General features: G+C 39.4%; 1 protein-coding gene and 1 long non-coding RNA gene across 2 annotated transcripts in view; both read left to right on the forward strand.

Annotated features, from left to right (window-relative positions):
* Positions 1-1173: 1173 nt before the first annotated feature.
* Positions 1174-1923, forward strand: LOC120548320. Its single transcript, XR_005637167.1, has 2 exons — positions 1174-1360; positions 1788-1923. It is a non-coding gene; the product is annotated as an uncharacterized LOC120548320 (long non-coding RNA).
* A 21212-nt stretch (positions 1924-23135) lies between these two features.
* LOC120548312 (E3 ubiquitin-protein ligase NEURL1-like) overlaps positions 23136-25818 on the forward strand; it is a 28689-nt gene continuing 26006 nt past the window's right edge. The window contains exon 1 of the mRNA XM_039784460.1: positions 23136-23415. Coding sequence (XP_039640394.1) covers positions 23382-23415 — 34 coding nt within the window. The 5' untranslated portion in view covers positions 23136-23381. The remainder of the gene's footprint in view (positions 23416-25818) is intronic.

The following is a 25818-nucleotide window of genomic DNA, read 5'->3' on the forward strand; positions in this document are numbered from 1 at the left end:
TCACGTTTACACAAACAGAACACTTATGGTATTAAAATCAACATATCATGCAATATGAATACTCTTCGTTAATACATCTTATATTATTAACTAACACTGAAATTATTTGCAGCAGCTATTAAAAATGTGTGTGTGTGTGTGTGTGTGTGTGTGTGTGTGTGTGTGTGTGTGTGTGTGTGTGTGTGTGTGTGTGTGTGTGTGTACTAAGAAGGGAGTAAGAGGAAGAAATGTGAATCCATTTGTATCTAGAGGAGACAAGCTGTCATTCATTTATAACATGGCCTTCACCTTGTTGTCAACTTAATATGATTGTGAGTCACAGCCAATGACAGAGCATCTGTTTGTGACACAGAGAAATCAATACTCTGGAGTGAAGCATCGTTTATCTTGTTAAACACTGACTTTGAAAAAAAAAGCACTGGTTCATCCTGAATGTGTGGAAAAGGGTAAAGATACAAAGGACCACTCAAGAATGTTAACTATCTTAAAGTAGCCATATTATGCTCATTTTCAGGTTCATAATTATATTTTGAGGTTGTACCAGAATTATGAAGCAAGAACAGTCTCAATAAAGATAAATGCACACACTACATTCACACATGCACACACAGGATTCATACATGCACACACATGATTCATAAATACACACACAGGATACACAAATGCACACAAAATTCACAAATACACACACAAAATTTAAAAAGCACAGAAGATTCACAAATGCACACAGAATTCACAAATGCACACAAAATTCACAAATGCACACAAAATTCATAAATGCACACAAAATTCACAAATGCACACAAAATTCATAAATGCACACACAATTCACAAATGCACACAAAATTCACAAATGCACACAAAATTCACAAATGCACACAAAATTCACAAATGCAAACACAATTTACAAATGCACACAAGATTCAGAAATGCACAGAACAAGATTCAGAAATGTATTTGTGATGCACACACAAATATATCTTGATTTACAAACTGCTTGCGGTCTGTGAACTTTCACTGCATTTGTGTGTGAATTTTGAGACTCCCCTGACGTGGCTCAACTCACAAATGCATTTTTTTAAACAGGGAATGATCTGCAACCAATCACATATCTCCCTTTTTTTAGCCAATCACAAGAACGCACCCCACGTGTTTACTTATTAGCCACGGCACAGCGCCCCGCCCCCAGAGATCCCCCTTCCTCCATTTTGAACTGCTCATGTTCATTGTTTATGTTGGTTGCGGAGGTCTTTATTCTAGAGACGTCAGATTTATCGGGTGGCTGCAATTAGAAGAAAGGACTTTACTTTTGACCTAATCTCCCAGTCGATGGGAGTGTGTTCTCTGCATATTTATTTGGGTAAGTTCTCTTAAAATGTGTTTATGTTGTCGGCTCTTAAAGCCACGAAGTGCACCTAGCTAACGTTGTTGCCTAGCCTGCTAGCTAACTACAGTGCTTGCTAAGCATAAGTAAATACACCCGTGCTAATCATTTAACACAAGGCTGTTAGCTGGGTCGCTGTCTTTCGTGCCATTTGTGTTTGTAAAGTTTAATGTCCGGTGGCATTTTCATCTCTTTTTATAAGCTGTTACTGTATATGCGTAACGTTAGCAGTGACTTAGAAATGTGTGTTTATCAGTTGTAGCTGCAGGATGGGAGGTAAAGCTGCACCTTGTTTACTTCACTAGCAACATTCAATGAAAGCTAAAATGTATAAGTAGTTTCCCATGTGAAGAGCATTCATAACGGTAAACATTGTCTTGTGTTTGCTGCTGTCTTTTAACAGGGACTAAGGAACAAACGGAGGCTGCACTAGCATCACCAGAAGGGAGAGATGAGGAGTAGAGGGAAAGCAAAAGATGTTGAATAGATTATTTGCTATATTAGAGATTGCCATTCAAAAAATAAATGCATCAAATTAACTGATTTGTCTGTGTCTTTTGTGTGTGTATATATATTTAATGTTAACAGTTTTTCAATGTCTATCTTTCCATCAAATTGTGACCTGGAGACGGGAAACTTCTAGCTGAATAATTATACTCAGATGCTACCTGTTTTAATAACTAGTTAGGTAAACAAGCTCTTAAAAGACATTAACGAAACGTGTATTTTTTTTTATAACATTTATTCAAACATGACTATATACTGTACACAAGTATATTCAACATGAAGCAGCGATCAGACTCAGCTGCCGATGATGGTTTTGCTTCCAGGCTGCAGACAGAAGGAGAAAGCTTTAGGTTAGTCCAGTAGTTATCCAACCTGTCCTGGTAAGATTATAATTGTATCACAAGTAAATTTTAGCATACTGTAACATTAAGGTACTTCATGTAAATGTGTAGTGGTGTAGTTTATTTATCATGGTCTTAACTGACTGTTGATCATTTAACACACTTAGCTACACCTAGCTCTTATGTTGGTTGTAGCCTTGTAGCTTGTGTGTTTACAGTTATTTAACCTTTCTCGCTTGCAGTTTACTGCATATCATACTACCTGTGGCAACCTTCATTAGCTGGTAGCGTTTACCTTGTTGTAGTTGCTGATCATATTTTGCACTGCATTTGTTTGAAATCTAGAAGCTACTGGACAATGGGCTGATGTTACATACATGCAGTAAACTACAAGCTAGCTAATGTAAACTGTTAGCTACTGTAAGCTTAATGTAATTTAGATTAATTAATGCAATTCTCCTTACCGGTAAGTGTTATGACAACTACAAAGTACAAACATGAACGTTTGAAAAGTTTAATTCATTGACATGGGATAAATAAGAAAAAACGGTAGTAACGTTACCTACCTTCGCACATTGCGGCCAAAGTTGCCGACAGAATATTCTCCTCCTGCAAGCGGACTGACACTGATTCACTTTCTCCATCTCAACAAAACAAATTAAACAGCCCAGTTCACAGTTCCACATCCATTTCTTCAAGTGTTTTGAAATGCAGCACTCACATTGTTGCCCCCTATACAGTCTATGGTTGCCCCTGGTTACCGATAGTGTAGGTCAGAGCCATTCTCTATCACTCTGGTGTAGGTGTCGGTACACGATCCGTTCTGCACATGTGCGATCCGTTCTGCAAATGCGCAAAATGTTCGCGCATGCGCTGTTGTACGAGGATTCACGACACTGCACGATCTGTTCCATGCTTCCGGTCGACAGCCAAGCTAATGTTAGTTACGCTTCCGGTCGACAGCCAAGCTAACGTTAGTTTAGCTAACAGCTAATTCAGCTAACCGCTAGCTGAGACAGCATGTAATAAAACTTGAAAATAAACGTTAACATATATAACAGCTGTTACATCAGTTCTACTTTACTTGTGCTCATTTAAAATACAATCACTCAATATTTGTCTTTATTGTTATTACTGTAAAGTCTTAATGTAGCTGTAGCCTGCTTCTCCCATTAAGGTTGACTTAACGTTAATTTAGACAGAATCTAGCTGTCAGCTAGCGGTTAGCCGAATTAGCTGTTAGCTAAACTAACGTTAGCTTCCCAGAGGAGGCTAGCCATAGGCTAGCGTGGAACAGATCGTGCAGGTCGTATCCTCGGTAAAACAGTATTATCTTGCGCATGTGCAGAACGGATCGTGCAGGCAGAACGGATCGTGTACCGACGGCATTGACATATATATTAATGGACCAATAGACCCCGTTGCTCTGGACGGAGACCAGTGAAGGGTATTAGAAGCACTTTTCCGGTGATCTCTTCCTTTACTGCGCAGCCTCCAACTGACAGAGACAACGTAAATGTGACGTGAGCAACGTGTCTGAAAGTTGGAAGTCTTCTGGTAGCTGTGCCAAGAGAAATCTCAATCATTCCCAATCTTACAGAGAAGGAGAGTGTAGGTATATGTAAGGAGATAACATAAGCACAGGCTAATTATTGCTAACTAACATGCTAGTTAACATTCGTAATTAAACCTAAACAGCTAATGTCGAATCGAAGCTGCCTGCGAGCTTCTCCTGTACTATACGGTAATTCCTCTACTGTGCGACAGTAAGTCACTTTAGTTATGACACAATCGTTAGCGTATTTTTACAAAAACGTCTGCTACGGAGCCATAACGTGAGGTACAAGGTAATGGAGCCTTTTATACATTGTCGTGTTTCTTTAGAACTAAACAACGGACAAATAGAGTCTTTAAACGCTTCAGATGTAAAGTTATTCGCAGTCAAGTGACGTAAAAAAAAAATGGCGGTCAGTGGAATGCTAACAAGAGGTGATACCTTTGTAGCAACAAAATGGCGCCATCGGAGGTTCGCGTTCAGAAGCGAAGCTTACCCCCTTGACCGACAGTAGGTATGCCGAAATGGTGGACGGGCTCAGGCCATAGGCACCTCCCAAATCGTGACGTATGTCACGTGGGGTGCGTTCTTGTGATTGGCTAAAACAAGGGAGATATCTGATTGGTTGCAGATCATTCCCTGTTTAAAAAATGCATTTGTGAGTTGAGCCACGTCAGGGGAGTCTCAAAATTCACACACAAATGCAGTGAAAGTTCACAGACCGCAAGCAGTTTGTAAATCAAGATATATTTGTGTGTGCATCAGAAATACATTTCTGAATCTTGTCCTGTGCATTTCTGAATCTTGTGTGCATTTGTAAATTGTGTTTGCATTTGTGAATTGTGTGTGCATTTGTGAATTTTGTGTGCATTTGTGAATTTTGTGTGCATTTGTGAATTTTGTGTGCATTTGTGAATTTTGTGTGCATTTGTGAATTTTGTGTGCATTTGTGTATCCTGTGTGTATTTATGAATCATGTGTGTGCATGTATGAATCTTGTATGTGCATGTGTGAATGTAGTGTGTGCATTTATCTTTATTGAGACTGTTCTAGCTCCATATGCTAGCGCTAGCATTCTACGGTTAGCCACCTCGTTTCGGCTAGTGATGTAGAAAGCCCTGTCGATTTTGAACAGCTCACCCAGAGACTGAAGGCAGGATACATTCAGAAACCTGTATCTCACGCAAAACAGCATGGATGTTTGTTTTTTCCAAATTTGTATGCGTGTGGAGGCACCAGAGACACAAAATAACACCCCAAATCCCAGAAAAAGTATTTTTTTCATAATACGGGCACTTTAAATTATGTAGGCCTACTCATATTTAAAAAATGGGCTGGTTTTTACATCTTTTCATATTTGTTCCCATTTAAAATGTGCTCTCTGAGAAAATGAGAATTCAAAATGTCATATTTAATAAGAGATGGTTTCTGATATGTGCATCTAAGTTAATAAAGTACATAATTACACACGATACTCCTTTGCATAAGCAAGTACTGTACTTGGGTAAATGTGCCCATTAGGTACTTGTACTTTACTTGAGTATGGTACTTTCTACTTCTACTCCACTATATTTTAGAGTGAAATATTGTACTTCTTACTCCACCTAATTTACCTGACAGCTATAGTTACTTTAGATACTTAAAGATTTTATACGTCACACATATGATCAGTTTATAAAACAAGCATTGTTATAGATAAAACTCCCCAGCAGTATATACAGTTGCTAAATTTAGCCCTACCTTGACAACATTCAAATGCTGCTTATATGATCCGATTTATGTTTTAATGATTTTGGACACTTTAGCCTAAGATTTAGCAAACAAATGTGAAATACTTCTTTGTCAGAAGTGATAAAAAGCTTTTAAAGGCATTTAAACCCATGATATCATCAATACCTCTACAGGCTATGTGTAAATCCTTTGTCTGCAGTGTATGGGAGAATAATTTTTGAGTACACAATGAGAGTGACATTCCAGGGGTATCGAGAGCAGAAGTGCATATACATGTCCATTTTCAGTGTATATCCTCAATGACAATAATAAATGTTCTAAGCTCATAAAGATAGTTTCCAGTTCGTTGTCCAGGTGTGTTTGCCAGTAAGTTACAGAAAGTGTGTGGAAAAAAGGTTTGTATACTCGATGCCTTGTAAACCTGTCTGAGAAATGACATGGTTGTGATCCTTGCTCCATTAGCTTCTCCCTCCCCACTCTGTCTTGCCGTGATTTATGTTTTGTAGAAGCGGAAAGATTGCAGTGTCGCAATTTGTGTCCTCTGCATATGTTATCTGAGTGGTCCAAGTATTCAAGCCGTCGGTAAAATAAGACGCTAATGCCTGCTTTTTAAAAAAGCAGGGATGTGTAAATAAGCCTACCATCATTTAATTTATTCACATAATGTCATGAGTACAGATTGATTCTTCGTTTACTGTACAGTGTGGTGCACATGCATAGAGTATAGGTATGAGTAGTGAAAAACATTAATCTACATCACCCTTGTCTTCCTTAAAATGCCTAAATGCCTGCTCACAAACTCCTCCATGTTAAATTAAATGTTTGATGTTAAAAAAAATGCTTTGCCCCTAACTGATATCTGATGGAAATTTCATTATGCAAAAAAATGGCATGCATGAGTTTTCTTTTCAGTTTTTTAAATTTTTTGGGGACAAACAATTTTAAGGGACAAAATGCTATAAAAAAATGTAAAACCCTGAACAAAAGTGGCAGCAAATTGGGTGTTTTTCTCCCCACCATTCTTAATCATCAATCTATAGCTGGTTTTAAGAACATGTCTGGCAACTAGCAGCCTAGGTCTATAAAAATAATACTGCTTTTGTCATTTTTACAAACTAATATATAAAGCTTAAAAGGAAGGGTCAATTATTCAAAAGGCTTTTCAAGTTACATTTTGTTGCCAAACCTCTATGATTCTCACCAGATGGCATTAAACCAGTGTATTACCTCAAGAGAAATGACTGAAGCCATTAGTGAATCTCTCTGCTTGACTGCAGAATGAGAAACCTTCAAGCTCTGTTAGGTTTCTCTTAAAAAATAAATAATTTCAAATCAGTTAAGAATTGTTTGGCACTATTTTAGCTGAAATGTGCTATCTTTCTCTACTTCTACAATCTTTTTAACTGGATATCACCTCTAAAGCCCAGCTGGATGTGGAATGAGATCTTCTCTAAGGTTCTGCAACTTCACTATTAATTACAGTATATAGACAGGATCAGACCAGACAGGGTTCAGGATGTGCGCTTTTTATAAATACTTTATGGCAAAAGAATGATGTTACATTTTTCTCTAGAATGACTCACTCTCAGATTATTTCATCATCTCACTGTCTCAACTTTCTCTTTTTCATTGGTAAAGATGCCTATGTTAATGCTTTTCTGAGATGGTAATAAAAAGTCTATCTATAATAGGCCTTCCTTATTCATTTCTGTATGAAGGAAATTTTATAATGATTACATCTGTATTAACTGAATGTTGTTGTGACTAAACACAGATACATTCATCACAATAAGCAGCTAATTTTGTGTCCATTTCACTTCACGTTTGCATAATCGTTTACAGAGCATTTCATTATATGAAGATGCTTTATTGCTTTTTGTTATAGATTTAATGCCTCCTTTTGTGCCATATTAGTAAATAAAAATACTAATAGAATACTTAAGGTACGCATGAATTTCATTTTTTGACTGTTAAAGTACAGCAAAGTAAAATTTTGTTACAGCACTATTTTCCTCTTAAGCCTTTAGACTTATTAAATGCTATTGTTTTGGTTCAAACTGCACTTGGACTTTAGTCTGTTGTTCTTGCTGGGGTTAAAGAGAAATCATTCATTCAAACCTTACGACAACAGATCCATACTGACACTTCTCTCTCCACCTACTAAACACTACAGGACACATTTAAATGTAAGGAATCATCAAAGAAAAGCAGTGATGTATCCAATTGCTAAGCTACTGTTATCAACTGGTAAACATGTAGGTTAAGTGTACATTTAGAAACTGTATTAGGTAGGGGAGAAATAGAACATAAAAAGGATGGATTGGATGGTAACATACTGTAAAATCACAGTTTTAATCAGTTTAAAACAATTGGCTCCTTTTTCAAAACATCTGGGTTTTTGTCATTGCAAACTGAACTTGATAAATCTTTATTCAAAGTTCATCTTTGTCTGATATAATAAAATAAGATCCAACCTTGTCATTACTTGCCTTTGCCTTTGGGGCATGTGCCATGTGAAAAAAGCCAGATTGTAATCAGGCCTTTCAGGTCTTAACTAGAAACTCTCTTGGCACCTCTATAGTTATCAACGGCGACTTCAATCCTTCAGGTTTGGGAGGGTTGATTTCAAGCAAGAACCAAATCAGGCAGTCTAGCAATCAAGTCTTTTCCATTAGGGTATTATCATGTAATTTTTGCAACTGAAATTGAATTAAAAGATAGATTTTCTATTACCTCAGTAAAATGAATTGACATGACATACACAAAATCCTGGGCAAAGGTCACAAAGGTGCATTTTAAAATTCTCACCAAATGTCATAATACTACATTTTGTCCAGAGTTCTACAAATAAATGCCAATTACCCTGACATTTACTTATGCTTGTTAATTAATTTGCTTGACAAGACGCTTGTTCTGGAGAAGCTTTATAAAATCTGTGAAAATAACCCTGATGATGTTGACATTCATGCCCCTTATAGAACAAACCATTGTTATTTTAAAAATTTGGTAAGCTCTAACACCAGCCTTTGCTCAAATGTCTATTTTTGACACAATAAATCAATCCATAATGGCTAATATATTGTGAGTATGCATGGTCCCCAGAGGATAAATCCTTATATTAGGATGACTCTCTGACCTAGTTTCTTCTAGCACCAACATCAGGCTGCTCATCACACTCATACACAAGAATTCTCACATTGTAATGGGACGATTTCAAGGAAATATAAAAAAAGGACTTGTGCTCCCCAGAGGATGAACTGTGTTGAATTTAGTGTCTCCATGTCTTTCTCTGAAATGCAATCAATTCATAATGATGGGTGTAATAAACACGGTCAAACTAAAGTTCAGCTTTACGTTTTTCAACAGAAAATTCCACACTGACATGCAGTTGTAGACTGTCCAACGCTCCATATGCTTGTTTTATTAAAACACGCCCCGAGCAGCAGTATAAGATCAATATGTTATACATCATAAGCAAATAGATAGTCAGTGTTTGTGTTACGTCCTCTATTGTCATAACATCATTATGAATTTATGTAAAGTGCTTTAATTATAAATTAGGTCAAAGCTGGAGGGACCACCTTAAATATTTATTGATTATAAATGTCATATTTTATTATAAACGTGCTTTATTCATGGTTGGTTTACAGTTTTGCTTCAGTTAACATTGCAGCATGTTTGCAGTCACACTCTGCTCCAGCTTTTGCTTTACAGACTCTATATTAGTGTAGGTTTAAACAGTTTATACTGCATAGCTAACAATGGTAGAAAGACTGTAAACAGCTGCACTGCACTACAGTATTTCAGTGCAGCAGGGCTTAAATGTTCTGGAGTTTCTATTGCTACAGTAAGTAGAAAGCATGCACATTAAAAAATTATAACTCACCATAATTACATAACCAAACCACAATAGTAAGTAACTGTAATGACGGGCTCTGAGACTCCTTGCTTTTCAGTTCAGTTCAGTTCATCCCTGAATATATGCAGGTGCTTTTTGAAGATGAGAAAAGTATGATGCAGTGTTTTGATTTGCTGTGATTAGATGAACTTCAACCTGAACAGATTGGAACATCTATAGAATGGATGGTGATCGATTTCAACTGAAACTACTGCAGTGATCCTAGGATGTGAACGCACAATAAAAAAAACATCCTTAGAAAATGAAGGACTTATTAGTGAACTCTGTGTTCTTCAGCACTGTCCACTATTAATTTGCCATTTTAATATGTATGGATTTCTAGGTCAGCATAGATTATGTCCCACAAGAAAATTATACCACATTGTTCTTGAATTCTTGCACATTTGTATGGGAAACTACTGTATATTGAGTTGCACAATGGATATGTGATGAAAATCGACTGGCATTTGAACCATGGCTACAGTGATCCTATTTCTATAATAATGAGGATTTGTTTTTCTTCCCTTAGGCTTGGATTTGATCCTGGAGGAAGATCAATTGTAATCATCTGAACTCCCGATAATAATGGAAATGATGGAAGCCTCGCTTTGAGATGCTGTTTTCACAAGCGGCAATAAATGCTTCATAACGATCATATATGGTAATTGATAAGGGCATCACATGATGGCAAACATCGACTTTCCCAAAAAATGCACAATATTTCTGCAGATTTACTGTCAGCAGCAATTACAACACTTATCTAAGGGAACTAATGTGCCTCACAGAGTAACTGCCAGAATGTTCTGTATATGTAGATGTTTCTTCTACAAACCCAAATATTTTTAAATGAGGTGCTTGTGGCTGTGGAATAAGATAAGTTAAGAAAATAAATAAAACTAGAACTGCAAGCAGTTATGAACCGGGTCCAAGCCTCCCCGGCGCCAGTCCCCCCTGGCGCGAGTCGCCCGTGACGATGCTAAGAGCCCACGGAAGTGGAGCCCGTGAAAGGAGAACCCCAAGCACAATGGCGGCGAGGCAAAAGTCAGGAAATTTGACCAAGTGCGAGCTCCAAAGTCTGTAGTGAAATGCAATTGCAAATTTCCTCTTCATTGCGAAAAAGACCAAAACACTTCTACCTCAATTATAGCGCCCCCTAAAGGCCGATCATCACCAAATCTGGTGGAGAGCTGCAGAGTGGCATGTCGAACAATAATCTTAAGTTTTGTGATGATAGCGTTTACTGCAGCAAAGATATTTCCATTGCAAATTATTCTCATTTAAATGCATTGACTTATTTGCCAAAAGGCCTCTACGTTCATTATAGCGCCCCCTAACGGCCGATTTTCACCAAATTTGGTAGGGAGGCTCGGAGTCAGATGTCGAACAACACTCACGGGTTTTGCTCCGATACGTATTGATTTGGCCGAGATTTGGCGTTCGTGTTTTGTGGCTAGCTACGAAAATTTGGTTGCTTGTAAATTGCAAATGGTGTAACGTAGCAAAATTCTTTTGATAACTTTAGGTCAGGTCCATATGGAGATGCTACCTGCCAAGTTTCGTGCCAATAGCTTGCACGGCCTAGGAGGAGTAGAAAAAGTTTGTTTTGCGCATTGCGCGATATTGCGAAAAAACGTCTTAGCGCAAATGGCCGTGGCCTATATCCTCAGACTCAGATGGATTCAAGGAGCACATGGATATAAGGGTTTCTAATCTGCGATGTAGACTGTGGGAGTTATAGGCAAATACACATTTTACGTCATTAGCGCCATCTAGTGGGCATGTGTGTAATTTGTGGTAGGTAAGGTCCATGACCCATTGTCCATCTACGCTGTAAATTTTAAGTTGCTCACATTAGTGTAAGTGGTGAATCCAAACCCGGGTCCCATAGGCCACACCCACTTTGACGAATCAGTACCCCACTGTAGGCGTGCCTCAGGAGTGGGCCGATATGGTACACTCAAAATTTCGTAAAAATTGGATGAGCCGTTCATGAGATATAAAGTTTTTGTACTTGTAGGGCCCCCTAGTGGCCAATTTTTGGGAAATTGGTTGGGGAGCCTTAGAGGGACATGAAAAACAACATGCTAAAGATTCGCGATGATACCATTTATTATGGCAAAGATATGGTGACGTTTGTGTCTTGGTAGCTAGCTACACAAATTTGTTTGCGCGTAAATTATGCAAATTTCATCCGACAAAAATTCTTTTGATAACTTTTTGTCAGGTCGGTCTGGAGAGGCTACGTACCAAGTTTCATGCAGATCGGTCGCACGGTCTAGGAGGAGTAAGAAAAAGCAGGTTTACGATAAATTGCGATTTTTCACGCATAAAAGTCTAGGCGGAAATGGGCGTGGCCTATATCACGTGATTCAGCTAGATCCAGTGAACGCGTAGATGTATGGTTTTTGAATGTTGGGTGTATAGTGTGGGAGTTATAAGGCTAAACGCGTTTTTTTCTGCTATAGCGCCACCTAGTGGTGTAAGTGGCTGAATTTCTTTGTCCGAGGTCCTTGCAGTGATCTGGACTAGTCCTGAAAATGGCACCCCCCCACCATGTACGGTTTAGGCTGTAGCATGTGTTTTATCGGCAGAAGAATAAGAAACCTTAGAAAAGCAATAGGGTTCCACAGCCCTGCTGTGCAAACGGCGTAGCTTCGCTACCGCCGATTCTCCCAGCCTCGGGCTTGGACCCCTAAATATATACCCATCTTCCTTCTCCTTCCTGGAGAAAATATGATTTACACTTTTAACATAATGTTCTGTTTTTGAGGTCTTGGAGAGCCTGGGCCCTGGGTAACAGCTCAAGAAACTGCTTAAAATTGTTTTAACACCTTGATACTTTATGACTTTTCCTGATTTTAAGAGAATTACATATAAAAATTATGATTCATGTTTCAGAAGTCTGAAAATGCTGCACTTCTGTTAGCAGTAAAATAACCCCAAAGTAGTCTATTTGGATTTCTGTTCTAGGAGTTAAGCTATCTTTATTATTATTTTTATTACACAGCAGTGGGTCTTTGGGGTGCCAAACTATGAAGCAAAGCAAATTTGAACAAAACACAAGAGTTACAGTAAATCAATACCAAATGATTGTTCCTAAGATAAAAAAAACATACCACTCACCACTTGAACATGCAGTAATATGCCTTATGATCTGCAAAACCCATGGACAGTTACACAAGAATAAAACAAGCTTGTATTTGAATCAAAGATTAATTTATTGAAGAAGCACATTCACAGTTAATTTGGACAAGAAAGCTGAAGAGTGAAATGTTTTTGTGTTGTGTTGAAATGTGTTTTTTTGATTTTGTGTAAAATCTGTGACATGTATTAATAATATACCTAAAAAGCATAAAAGCAAGGCTTTACACTGTTTGTATCTGATAAACAGTTTGGCTAACAGATTCAAACTTCAAAGTCTTTTTTTTCTTAACTTCTGTAGGTTACTTCTCTCTGTCTTTTTATAGTGGTATAGTGGGGGGCTTCCTCTGAGCACAAATACAGTGCAATAAAGTGCTTTACAATATACTGTATGTACAAAAAGTAAATTACAGGAACATTTTATTTTTTCAGGATGAAATATATCATTTTCTACTCACCCAAGTCAGAAGTCCCCTGATATTTTGACTGATACCAGGAAAGTCAGCCACTGCCACCTCTCAAACTGCTGATGCTAATCTAGAGAAAGAAAAGAAGACAAACATAAAATGTCTGTCAAATTTCCCTGAATACCTCATTATTTTCCTCACTAACTCCTCTGGTGACTTGTACTGGTGTGACTGTCATTGCCTTTTACAATAGCATATTCACCGAGGGAAATAGATGGGATAATGAATAAACCTGCAACGCAATTGTTTGGCTACACCTGATTATGGGATCAGCTAGTTTGAGAAATGTGATAAACATTTTATGCTGTTTTGTGGCAGCATTACTTCAACAGTCTGGAAGAAAGCTGAGATGGAGCCGTGGGGGCTAAATCACTGCGTCTAACAGTTATTTAAATGTCACTGGTTTTGATTAACATGTGGGTAAGTAAATAATGATGTACAAATAGTAATGCAAATGATGAACAATAAAAATAAAAGAGATTATGACTTTTACATTATCATCATTGTACTAACAAATGGTGCAGTTTTTTAAGTATTCAAAGGCACGTCTAATTCAACTATCAAAAGAATAGTTTGGGAAATAGGCTTATTCGCTTTCTGGTGTGGTGTTAGATGAGAAGATACCACTCTCACATCGGTACGTTAATCATGAAGCTACAGCCAGCAGCAAGTTAGCTTAGCTAAGAACAAAGACAGGGGGACAGCTCGCCTGGCTGGCTACATCTAAAGGTCACAAAATCTGCCCACCAACACCTCTAAAGCTCACTAATAAATTAAAATTAATTAAATTAAATTAGTAATTCAAATTATATATCTTGTTTGTGTCAATTTGTACAAAAACCTTCTCATCTTCATAAAATGTCAAACTATTCCTTTTTTGTTATTCAAAACCATCTCAAGTGAACAATGTACTGTATTTTTTAACATTAATGAGACCAAGTTAATTTAATGACACACACACATGTCTCCAATGGCTTTAAAATATTCACAGCATTAAATATCCTCTATCCTTAGACCCAAAAAAAGAGGAGGAATCCCTCTCCCAGGACAGAAAGACATGCTATAAATTGTAGTCAGACTATGGGCCCTATCTTGCACTCAGCACAATTGCCTTTGTACACCGTCGCATGTATCATTCCTATTTTGCACCCGACGCACAGCGGACTTTTCCCTCCACAGACGCACGTCGGTAAATTAGGGAATGTATTTGCGCTCCCGGGGGCGGTTCAGCGAAAAGAGGAGGCGTGTTCCGGCACAAACGTTACGTAGTCCTATTTTGCAGTTTCAGAAAACAATTCCGCCACTGACCAGGAAAAACCTGGTCTAAAGTCAGTAGCGCGTTATTCAGATGCTATTTTAGGGACGAATGCTTGGCCATAATGTAGTGTGTGCACAACGCGCATACACTTCTCTCATCTACAGCAGTTCCCATTTTTGAAAACCATACATAATTACAAAGAAAATTATTACTGAAAATGTGCTTCAGGTGTTTGGATAGGTCAGGAGGCATTTTACAGTACAGTCCTCAAAAAGTCGCAGCATTCTTTGTGGCTTGTTGTGTTTTACACATTTCCATGAATCATGGATGTGTTGATGACATAAATGAGGAAATAAAGGAGGACTTAAGGAGACGTGATGTTGAACTACGGTGGGATTGGACACTCCGGCGGAATCTGGTGAATCTGGAGTAATGCGCGATGCGCTCCTGATGGAGCGGGTGGACGGAGATAGAGTGGGGGGAAGAAGGAAGGGGCACAACAGGAGCAGGTGGTGCGTTTGGAGGCCCATGCTGAATGGCTGCAGCAATCCTCTCCAGACTTGAGGAGATGCGCCCGCGAGGCCGCAGCAACATCGCCACCCGGCCAAGACGGGCATTTATTACTTTGCCGCATCCCGGACAGCTCCCGCTGGCGTGCGCCAGGCAAATCCGCCGTCATAATAGCAATCCGCCACGGAACAATACGCCTGCTCTTAAAGGGAATGTGAGATGACGCTCTGATTGGTTATTTTCACGTTACGCCCAAACCACACCTAGCTACTTCAGACCAACCCATTTAAGATTTGCGTCGGGCGCAAGAGTCATTTATCCCGCCGGTATAATAGCAACAGCGCCAGAGATCCGCCCACAAAGCTACTTGCGTTTGGCGTTTCACACTTGCGTTTCAGATCGTTAAAATAGGGCCCTAAATGTACAAAGTAGACAGAAAACAACTAGTGCAGTGAAATTACACTATGGAGAGACGGTATTCAGTAAATAGAGTGCAAACATTAGTACCTGAACTACCCTACCTCTAGCCTAGCAATCTAGACGCACCCTATCGGCAGCAAATGTTTATTTGCAGCCAGGGTCATCTAGCAAATCTCCGTTGGCTTGCGAGCTGGAAAAGCCAAACTCTAGCCGGGCCAATCACATTGCGGCGCGACCAGGGAGCTTGAGTTCAGCTTGCTTCACGTTTTCTGCCTCTCTCTGTTCTTTCATGATGAAGGATGAAATCGCCTGTGTGCCCTTATGTGCTTCTTCTGCGCGATGGTGCCGCTGTGTTTTAATGTGCTGGGTAATGTCAAAAATGAATGCGACACACCTTACAAAAAGCGTGGAGGTTGTCGATCTGACTAGGTAAGATGCATGTAAATTGTTGCGCCCAACATGTTGAAATTTACAGCTATATTTCGATTTCTTTGCAGGAACACCACCTTCCCCTACCATCTTTATCGGGTCACTTTCGGGTCTGAACTTTCCGTGAAGATTGCACAGAGATGAACTGCGCAACTGGGTTATAGTTTGCCAGGTTGAGGTGACAAACGGGTTGAAATTGTATATGGTGTTAGGATGCGTTTCATACAAGATCTGGCAACTGGTCAACATTAAACAAACATATTGGTCTGATTATTTATAAAGGAGTTTGGGCCATGCAAATTCTGGGAGTTTCCTGGGAGAAATAACAAACCGGGAGAGGTCTGGGAGATAGGGCTAAAAAACGGGAGAAACCCGGGAAAAACGGGTGTGTTGGCAGCTATGGCTTAAAGGAACACGCCGACTTATTGGGAATTTAGCTTATTCACCGTAACCCCCAGAGTTAGACAAGTCGATACATACCCTTCTCATCTCCATGCGTGCTGTAAAGCTGTCTGACGTCTCCAGCGGCATCAGCCCATCACAGAACAGGCAGGTGAATGGTTCCAGTAATCCTACTGCTACAAATAAGTGACAAAATAACGCCAACGTGTTCCTATTTACATGTTGTGATTTGTAGAGTCACAGCGTGTACAAAAAAAAAGTAACATGGGACACAGCCATCTTCTAACCGTAAACAAACCGGGAACTATATTCTCAGGCGGAAGAATATAGAACTTGGGCGGAGTGATATGCTCGCAGCAAGCCTGTCTGAGAATATAGTTCCCGGTTTGTTTACAGATAGAAGATGGCTGTGTCTCATGTTATGTTGTTTTTTGTACACACCGTGGCTCTACAAGCGTTATTTTGTCACTTTTGTCACAATTCGGAGCAGTAGGCTAGTTGGAACCAGTTACCTGAAGGATCTGTGCTGGGCTAAGCTAATGCTGGAGCCGTCAGACAGCGTTACAGCACGCACGGAGATGAGAAGGGTATGTATCGACTTGTCTTACTCTGGGGCTTACGGGGAATAAGCAAAATTTCCAATAAGTCGGCGTGCCTTTAACATAATGACGGCAGAGTTACAACGGTTCCGCGTGAATTCCCTGCTACTTGAAAAAAAAGATGATGGCTGCTGCTGCAATCTATCATAGGTCCAAGAAAGAAAAGAAAAAAAAGAACTCACTTCTAGACTAGTACTTGACGCGCATGAACAGCAGTCTTTCGAATCGGCTTTGGCCGCGACTCTGGAAGACTTGGAGTTAAGCTTTTCTTTGAGAAAAAAACAAAGAACGGCACTGAAGTCATTCTTAAAAAAGGAAGATGTGTTCGGAGTTTTGTCAACCGGATACGTTTAATCTATCAACTAGCGTTGCTCTGGTTGGTTGTAGCGCTATCCTATTGCGTGCTTAGGGAATTTGAAAGACAACCGTTTATCCCGCCCCTTGGATTGAGCCCATACCTGTCAAGTATCCCGTTTTGGCCGGGAAAGTCCCGTATTTTACCCTTCTTTCCCGCCGTCCTCCCGTATTAGTATTTTCCCGTAAATCTCCCGTATTTTAACCTGCGTTATTAAAAAATAATACCCCGGGTCCGAGCGGAGTAAAAAAAAAAAAACATTCCCAATCTGAGCTCTGTCACTAGCCTCGCGATAACTACCACCTGCAGTAGCCTACTACAGGTACTGTAGGTGGCAGTTGTCGCGAGTTTAGTGTGTGAGGTCAGATGTTGAGTGACGGGGAAAAAAAAGAAAAAAAAACAGAGACGGATGATGGACGCTACGACAGAGACGGTGCACTGCCAAAACTTATGAAGGCTTTACTATGCATTCCCCATAGCAATGCAAGTTGAGAAAGGGTGTTTAGCATGGTATGAAAGATTGTTACAGAGAATAGGATGACGTTAGACAACAGAACTGTTTGCGCTCTACTCTCATGTAAACCACTCTGGCCCAGCCCACAAATACACTCCTTCCAAAACAATCTTAAAGAATGCAAAGTCTGCAACAAATTTGTACAATAACTCACTAAAAGAGTAAAGAAAAGTTATGTGAAATGAAAAGAATGTGTGGAATGAAAATAAAATGTAAAGACAAGCAATGTTATAAATTGTAAATCTTTTCAGCATTCTGCATCAAGTGGTGATTTTAGCTTTCTTGTACACCTGTCTTAAAATGTAAGGGATACTGGAGCTTGGTTGGGGTGGTGGGACTGCTTGCGGTGGACGCCGGAAAATTTCCCTTATTTTCAAATCCAAAACTTGACAGGTATGATTGAGCCCTGCCAATGGTGAGTTCCCAGACCCAACATCTTGATGTGGGTCTGGCTTGTCAGGCTACCCTACCTTGTTTCTACCACAAAGACCTGGAAAGAGGACAAAATACACGTACACACAAGAGGCAGTTTCACCTGAACAAATTGTACGACTCAAAGGTTGAATGTGCTTTTAGGTGTCAAGTCAAGCCAAATCTTAAGGAGTCAAGTTTTAAGTAAGTTAATGTTCCTTGCAGTCAAGGCCAAGTCACATTTCCAGTCTGTCACAGATACCACTTGTTTTACTTGCTGAGACAAATGCAGAGACGAATGGCAATGATAAAACCATAACCGTGTGGTGCAAATGCTCATTAATTCAAAATGTATTTATTTCCAAAAATGATGCACCTAATAATTTCATCTTGCCAGTCACATAGAGTGTGCCATGAAGAAACATTCTTAACTTCTGCACAGACTTACCCAGTAAACAGTAGACAGTATCACTGAAAACAGTAATAACAATCAAATATATTTACTCTAAATATTTTGACGCCACTACCTACTTCTACCCTGTGGTCCTGCCTCTCAGTTACCCTATATGGAAAGCATTTGTCCTGACCCAGGAGTTGGTGTCAAGCTGTGCTGTTGGGTGTGTTTATCCACATGTCAACAGCAATTACCCTTAGAGGAAGGCATGGCAACGCTGTGGACCACAGGCTATATGGTAAAAGTAGAGGGTTATTGAATGATTAGAAAGATGACTAAATGTTGCACTATTTTATCTTACAGGATACAGTGAGATGTTGGCTCCTTAGTGAGCCAACATCACAAAATAATTCATAGTCCCTCAAGTTTAAACATATAATGTCAGTGATGATCCTTCAGTTCAACAGTCTTTGGATCACTGCACACTGCTGAACGCCAGACAAAAAAAATCCAAACCAAGCTCATAATGCTGTTATGTTCTTCTGGTTAGATCTACAACCCTTTGCTCAAAAATAGCTGAAGCCTCTGGACAGCACTATCTATCATAGTGGAGAAGTAAAGAAGTAAAGAAATGCAGTTAACTGGGACAATGAACTACAGTGAACTTTTGAATACATATTTGCGTTGTATAACAGCTGAATGTGTGCTTGTTTATCTGCACATTTTGGCACTGCCTACGCTGAGAGCCTCTAACAACTGAAGTCAAAATAATTTCTTCGAACATAATATAGACAGAATATAATAATTAACTTTTATTCTGATCATTCTAGATGAATGTTGTGTGTGAGTCTCTTCTTGCTAAACTTTTCCTAATGAAAATCTCATCATCAATAAACTTGTCCCTGGTATCTTCATTATGTGACTATCACTTTAAAATACTATGTGACAACTTGATTTCACCTCTGATACATGCCTGCCGGGTGGGGTTCCTTTTCTGCTGATGCTCCCCTGCTGAGGATCATATGATGCTCTTGTGTTGCTTTGTAATGTTTTGCATATGGCTGCAGGGCAAGGGTCCAAGCTCTGAGTTGAATGGTGTGTTTGTTCAACATGGATCAACCCCTAAGAGAGAAACGTGCACACGGCTGCCTCAAACAAGGTTGTCAAGACGTTCACAGAGGCCCCACACCAGCACACCCCACCAGGCAGCTGCTGCCTGCCAGGCGCCCATCTACAAATAATCTACTGTGGAACGAGGTGTCAGTCTGTTCTGTCAGGGCATACAGTGTATATCCAATCCTGAGTAAAGCAAAGTTGTCAAAGCTATTACACAAAGGACTAGGTTATAATAATACGTTTAAAGGTGCTGAGAATATAGTAGTGTTTATATTAAGGCAAATTGTGCCAATTTCGAAACTTTAGGCCTATTCTGCGACTTTCATGCATAAATGGATTACTAAACCATCATACCCGGCACAGGCCAAGTGTCATCCCGACCTGTAGGGTCCCTAGGCCTCTGCCCACTGCCAAATTAGCATTTCTTGCTAGAAAGTCAATCGAATGACTACAAAGTGACCCAAAACGACCACAAAAAGACACAAAGTGACAACAAAGAGATGCAAACTGACTGCAAAATGAGAGTGACAATAAAGAGATGCAAAACTACTACAAAGACATGCAGAACCAGCTCAAAGACATGCAAACTGACTGCAAAACGGTAAAGCGACAATACTGAGATGCAAAACTACTACTATGAAGAGATGCAAAACGACTACAAAAAGATGCAAAATGACTACAAAACGACAAAGCGAAAATAAAGAGATGCTAAATACTATGAAGAGGTCCAAAATGACCACAATTTTTGCATAATTATAAAGGATTATGTACTGGGCAGTATCCACACTCATCAGAAATGTAATGATAGGTTTTCTTCAGATGTGACGCTATTTCATATGGCATTCAAGGCAAATTTAGGAAAAAATTTAATTCATATTTTGCAATTGCCAGATCTTTGGCAACGTTCCTCAGTGCATTATTAGTGGCATGCTGTTTGATATTACTGTAGGACACAAAGCATCATATTTCATCATTTCACGGTAAACAACACTTCTCCTTGTATTACAGAACAGCCAATCAGATTTTTGACAGCCCGGTGATCAGGTGGCATGTCAAACTCCATTAAGCGCGACTCTGATAGCTACAGGGTCCATGCCTTACATTTTTAAGTGTTCTTCCACCCCCGGCCCCCCAGTTGTACAACTTTACCCTCATTGCAAATTGCTTACAGACAGTCAAGTAAACCGCAATCAGAATGTATAAACAACATGAGAATATAGTTCATGCTACTGAGCCAATCCAGTGTCTCACAGGCCTGGCTGCCGACACAAGTTATGTAAACGCTTAGATGACAAGGCAGATCCTGAGAGGTGCCCGCCGGGTACCAGGGCCATCGCGCCAACTCTGAACCTCTGGAGCCCTAACAAGTTGCTCCTTCACTTTAAAGGAAAAGGTTAAGGACATAAAACTCTGTTTTAGAGGTAAATTTATTTGATGGGAGATTAAAAGTCCATCAGATTTCATTGCACCAACGTCGAGTGATCTCGGAATGTGAACTTTTCAAATATTTCGCATAATGTGTAGCAAAGTGCGGTCTGTGGGCCAATGGCAGTCCTCAAAAAAAAATTGTGCGACCCCCGAACTTGACATGAAATACATGCATTACTGTATATTTTAATCATCATCATCTCAAGCTCACACTGAAAGCGATACTTCGCCAATTTCAATCCAGCTCTGTGTCATATTTGTGTGGGCACTGTGTTAAGTTGAATGGTGTATTGCTTCCCTCCATGGCAGCAGTGCATGGAGTTTGGTAGACAATTTGTAGAAAGCTATTGGTTGCATAGCAACTAGTGGCACCTTGCGAGTGTCACGGGAAATATGTTCTGTCATCAATGCTAGTGCTGTTAGCTAAAGTTAGCGATTGCAGTGAACAACTATAGACTGTAAAAATAGTGGACGTAGCATGACTTTTAACCCTTCTGAAGCAAGTCATCCAGTGGAGATTTACCGGCAGGTAATCATGGACCTCCAGGTACTGCCACCATTCATCTGCATGTACGGCAGTACAGAAAATGGGAAAACCTTTCCTTAAGTTACCAGCTAGTGGTAGCTAGTTAGCTTGGTTGGCATAACATTGAACAAGACATTTTTAGGCGACCAAATGTTCCAATTAACTTTGATGTAGCTAAAACACACAGTGAAAGGTCAAAGTTTAAGAGAAAAACATGGACACCCAAAAACAAGATCATGTCTATTTAATGTACATAGTGCCATGGTTAGCATTGATAAGCCTTTATCATGATTGACAGGTTGGCGTGTAGCCACCCCCCTAAAGCATCCCCTGCTTTATCTTCTATTTTAAAATAAATGGCACCATAACTTATAAAATGAACATCATGCTGTATTGAAGAACACTTGAAAGTAGAGCGATGAGGCCTTCTTTTTGCAACCAGTGGAGTAGTCATTCCCTGCTGGAAATTAGATAGAATGCAGGTTTAAGGCACTTCCACATTGGCTTCACTTTTCAGGCCCCAGAAGCTTCGTCCATTATTTTAACAGTCAATGTGAACAACACGGCAGTTTAATGTGGAAGTGAGATGGAAAAGTCACCACTGAAAAGGGCTGTATGGTTGAGGAGAAAAGTAGGATTCAGGAATAATGGATCAACTCTTACTTTGTCAGATCTCGGGGGACAGATAAAATGATCGGTCTCATCTGCAAACAGGTGGATTTGATGCTTTCTGGTATCTTAATGTTTCCTAAATCAATGATTGGTTTTGGAATTATTTAGTTATATGTTTGCATTTTCCCCCAATCACATACTGGCTCCCTAAATTGGCCAAACTTTGAGAACCCCTGATGTAAAGAGATATGAATATATAGGCAGATGTGCTACTAAACCCCAAACACCAATTATCAACCTTTATGAAAGTAAAACTGTTAAGTTAATTTACTACACAGTCTTGCTGTTAAGGCCTAATTTCTCAGCTCCCGTATCACATTTAGCCTGAAGCCAGTGGTTTCTCTGCCTGGTCATTGTGAAAACTTCACCGCCAAGACAAGAAGTCATAATGTATCTGCATTTATCTTCCTACAAGCTGCCAAGCAAATTTTGTAACACTACTGTGTTGTGAAAAGATACTGGCTTTAGATGAACATAAACCAACAAAGCTTTAAGCCGTTAGTGGTTGGAATAAACACCAAGCAGTGTGACAACTCTGTATTATCTGTCTGTTTCCAGATGGGTCCTTGGAGACTGTTTCAGTGCAGTTTCTGCCAAAATAGTTCCCTGCACTTTTATTTTCCCATGTAATGACTCAAGTGATTCTAGGAATATCTGAGCTTTTGCATATTAATGTAAATGTTGACAAACCTTACCCTGTAATTTGAAAGTGAAAGAGGGTAACAAAGTAGGTGGGGGCAGCAAACAGGTTATCCTTTCAACAGGTGTGGGTGAAAACCCCCACCAAACTCTGTTTTATGAAGAATGTGAATCTTCAGGGTTCAGACCAGGGGCAAGGAGGAATTTCACAAGTGATGATAAAAAAAGAGTAGGAAACTCAAATATAAGGTAGGAAAATAAAATAAAAAAATGATATTGTGAGTCCCTACAAATATAGCATATTACATATATCTTACAGGGAGATAAGTGTCCTCTGACAGGCAAAAGGAATATGATGGTGATGTATTGCTTGGAATCTGGAGGTCCCCTCTTTGGTAGCTACAGCGTTAATAGTCCCGGGAAGTCCCACCTCCACTACCACCTTTCATGTTAATTTCAGCGTGATCTCTGCACAGACTGGAGGCAGCCGCTGCGTGCTGGATCTGCTGCTTCAAGTCGGTGAGGCTTCGGACACAACCTGTCGCTGAAACACTGTCGGGACTATTTTTTGTGAACGGCGTCGTGTCCGTATAATGTCGCCGCTGAGGACGCGCAGCTGAATGTGAATACTGTGGATCCAGCTGGTAGTTAGAGAGAGGAGGTGAACGCACCTTGCATCCAGCCATGGGAGGTCAGATCACCAGGAATACCTTCTACGGTAAGGACAGTTGGCTTCACGGCTATTGATTCTTTAAAATTAATGAATCTAGTGATTATTATAACAGAAGACGTAGATGTAATCGAGTTGGAGGCGTGCCTCAAGCCTGTGTGCATGAAAATGGTAGGCGTCCTGGTTGCCTAAAATAAATGAGAAGTGAAAGTAGCCAAGTTTTACCACCTTCTGTAAGTCACGACTGGCTCTGAAAAAGAGAAAATATGAACAGGAAGTCGTGTTTTTCAAAATTTTATAACATCATAGCCTTTATAAAAACGTCCCAGCTAGAGATGCAAGTTTCTCCGTCTTGTTCTGCTTCTTCTTGAAGTCTGTTTACAGTATTGAAATAAATCAGACAGGATGAACTGAATCAAGTTGGTACATAACTTTTCCTATTGGTTTGTTATTTGTTTGAAAGTGATACACTCACATGCTTCATGAATGTCTGTTTGACGCTTTGTGTCTTTTGTGTCCTTTGGTTATCAATTGATCATGACTAGGATACATGTCTCAAATGATGGTAGTTAACAGGTGCATTGGACCTTATTATTAATCTTTTTTTCACATTTCAGTGAACATTAACATTTCTTGCAGAAGCTTTCTAGAATACAAGATACATGTAGGCTATAATTAAACGTATGTAATGCAATTTAAATGTGTCAAACACTGTAAGTTTAAAACCAAAGCATGCATTATAAAGTGTTTGACTTTATTTATTATCATTCTTGTTGTTTTATTAAGACTTCTATATATCTATAATTGTTTATTACATATTTTGACAACTTGAAAGTTTCCACCATGAATGTTGAAGTATCAGTCTAGAAGAGGGTAGTTATTGATTATCGCAGAGCTGCAACAATTAGTCAATTAATAGATTAACTGATTGTAAGAAAATTACCCCACAACTAATCGATAATCAGTTAATCACTTAATAAAATAAAAAATCGACATGCTCTCTGGTACCAAGGATTTGCTGCTTTCCTGTGATTCGTATGGCTGTTAATTAAATAGGCTATATTCCATATAGTCCTTTTTCCAATTTCACTGTTAAGAGCCTCTGCTGTGAAATAACAACATACGTAGGTGCAGGCAGGGACGCTACTAAGAAAATAGCTATCAGAAAATAGCTCTAAAACAACAGCACTGATGATTCATTACTTAATTTTACTACAGCTGCAAGTTGATTTTATATATTTATGTAAAGAAAAAAATGCCAGAACTCTCACGTTCCAGCTCCTGAAAAATGAATGTTTTCTCGTTTCCTGACAATCTTTGGACTGTGGGTGTTGGCCGGACAAAACAAGACCCCCGAAGATGTCCCCTTTGGCTTTGGGAAATTGCGTTTTCATGTCAATCAATAGATTAATTGATAATGAAAATAAATTTTAATTGAAGCTATAAACTTTACATTACAATATATAAACACTGTACATGCATACCTAATTGGTCAGGGCCTGGAGGTAAAATGGATAAAGTAGTCTCTGATTTATGTCTCTTAGTTGAAACTTAATAAAAAATCAATAATATCACCTCAAAAATCTAATTTCTCAACAGATTCAACTATTTTTGTGACACACTGACTTAGAGACGCTAAACTTTGTCCATCTTTAAGTTAAATTATCTTCTATCATTTACAAAGCACAATATTAACTGTGAAAGAAACAGCCATATAGGGATACTATCAGGCAAACATCTTCTCTAATCTAGGGTATAATTTATAATGTGTTACCAAATGAAAAATAAACAGCACTGTAAAAGTAACAGGACTGATACACAGCAATACTTACAGGAAGATGTTTTAAAACTTTATGTTTTAAGAATCGCTTTTGCTTACCTCTTACTGAAATAACACAAGCTATGACATATTTGCAAAAGCTAAAAACATATACATGCCCTTTGGCTCTTTAGGATGCTGCCTTTGAGTGCATGTCTTGGGAGAGAGGGCCATCGAGCCTCTATACCAACGTCACACCACATTAGGGCCTGTGTTGGGGCTTCTTAGTGAGACCGAGCCTGGGGATAAAACACAAAGCGTAAGAGGCCAGGTGACACTGGCCAGGGCCCCTCTTTGTCTCTGCAATGTTTGTCCTTTCCAAATAATGACAGCAAAGGCAGTCACATTGTGTGCGGTGGTGCATTAAGTAACATTATCCCTCCTTAAGTTGCTCATCTGACATTCGTCATGGCACCTCTCTTTTATCATTACAAGGCTCTGGTCACTGTTTACCCTGATGTCTCCGTAAGGTCGCAAGACTTTTTAAACACACTTCAACAGCCACTGTATCATCAGCACTTTTGGCTCCAACCAGCTGTAATTTACAGCAAATGAAATGCAGTATTTGTATTTATCCATTTATTTACACTTATTTGACTTTATTCATCGTTTGTATAGTCCTCTGTGTGCTC

The sequence above is a fragment of the Perca fluviatilis genome, chromosome 19 (assembly GCF_010015445.1).
Source record: "Perca fluviatilis chromosome 19, GENO_Pfluv_1.0, whole genome shotgun sequence".
Lineage (NCBI taxonomy): Eukaryota > Metazoa > Chordata > Actinopteri > Perciformes > Percidae > Perca > Perca fluviatilis.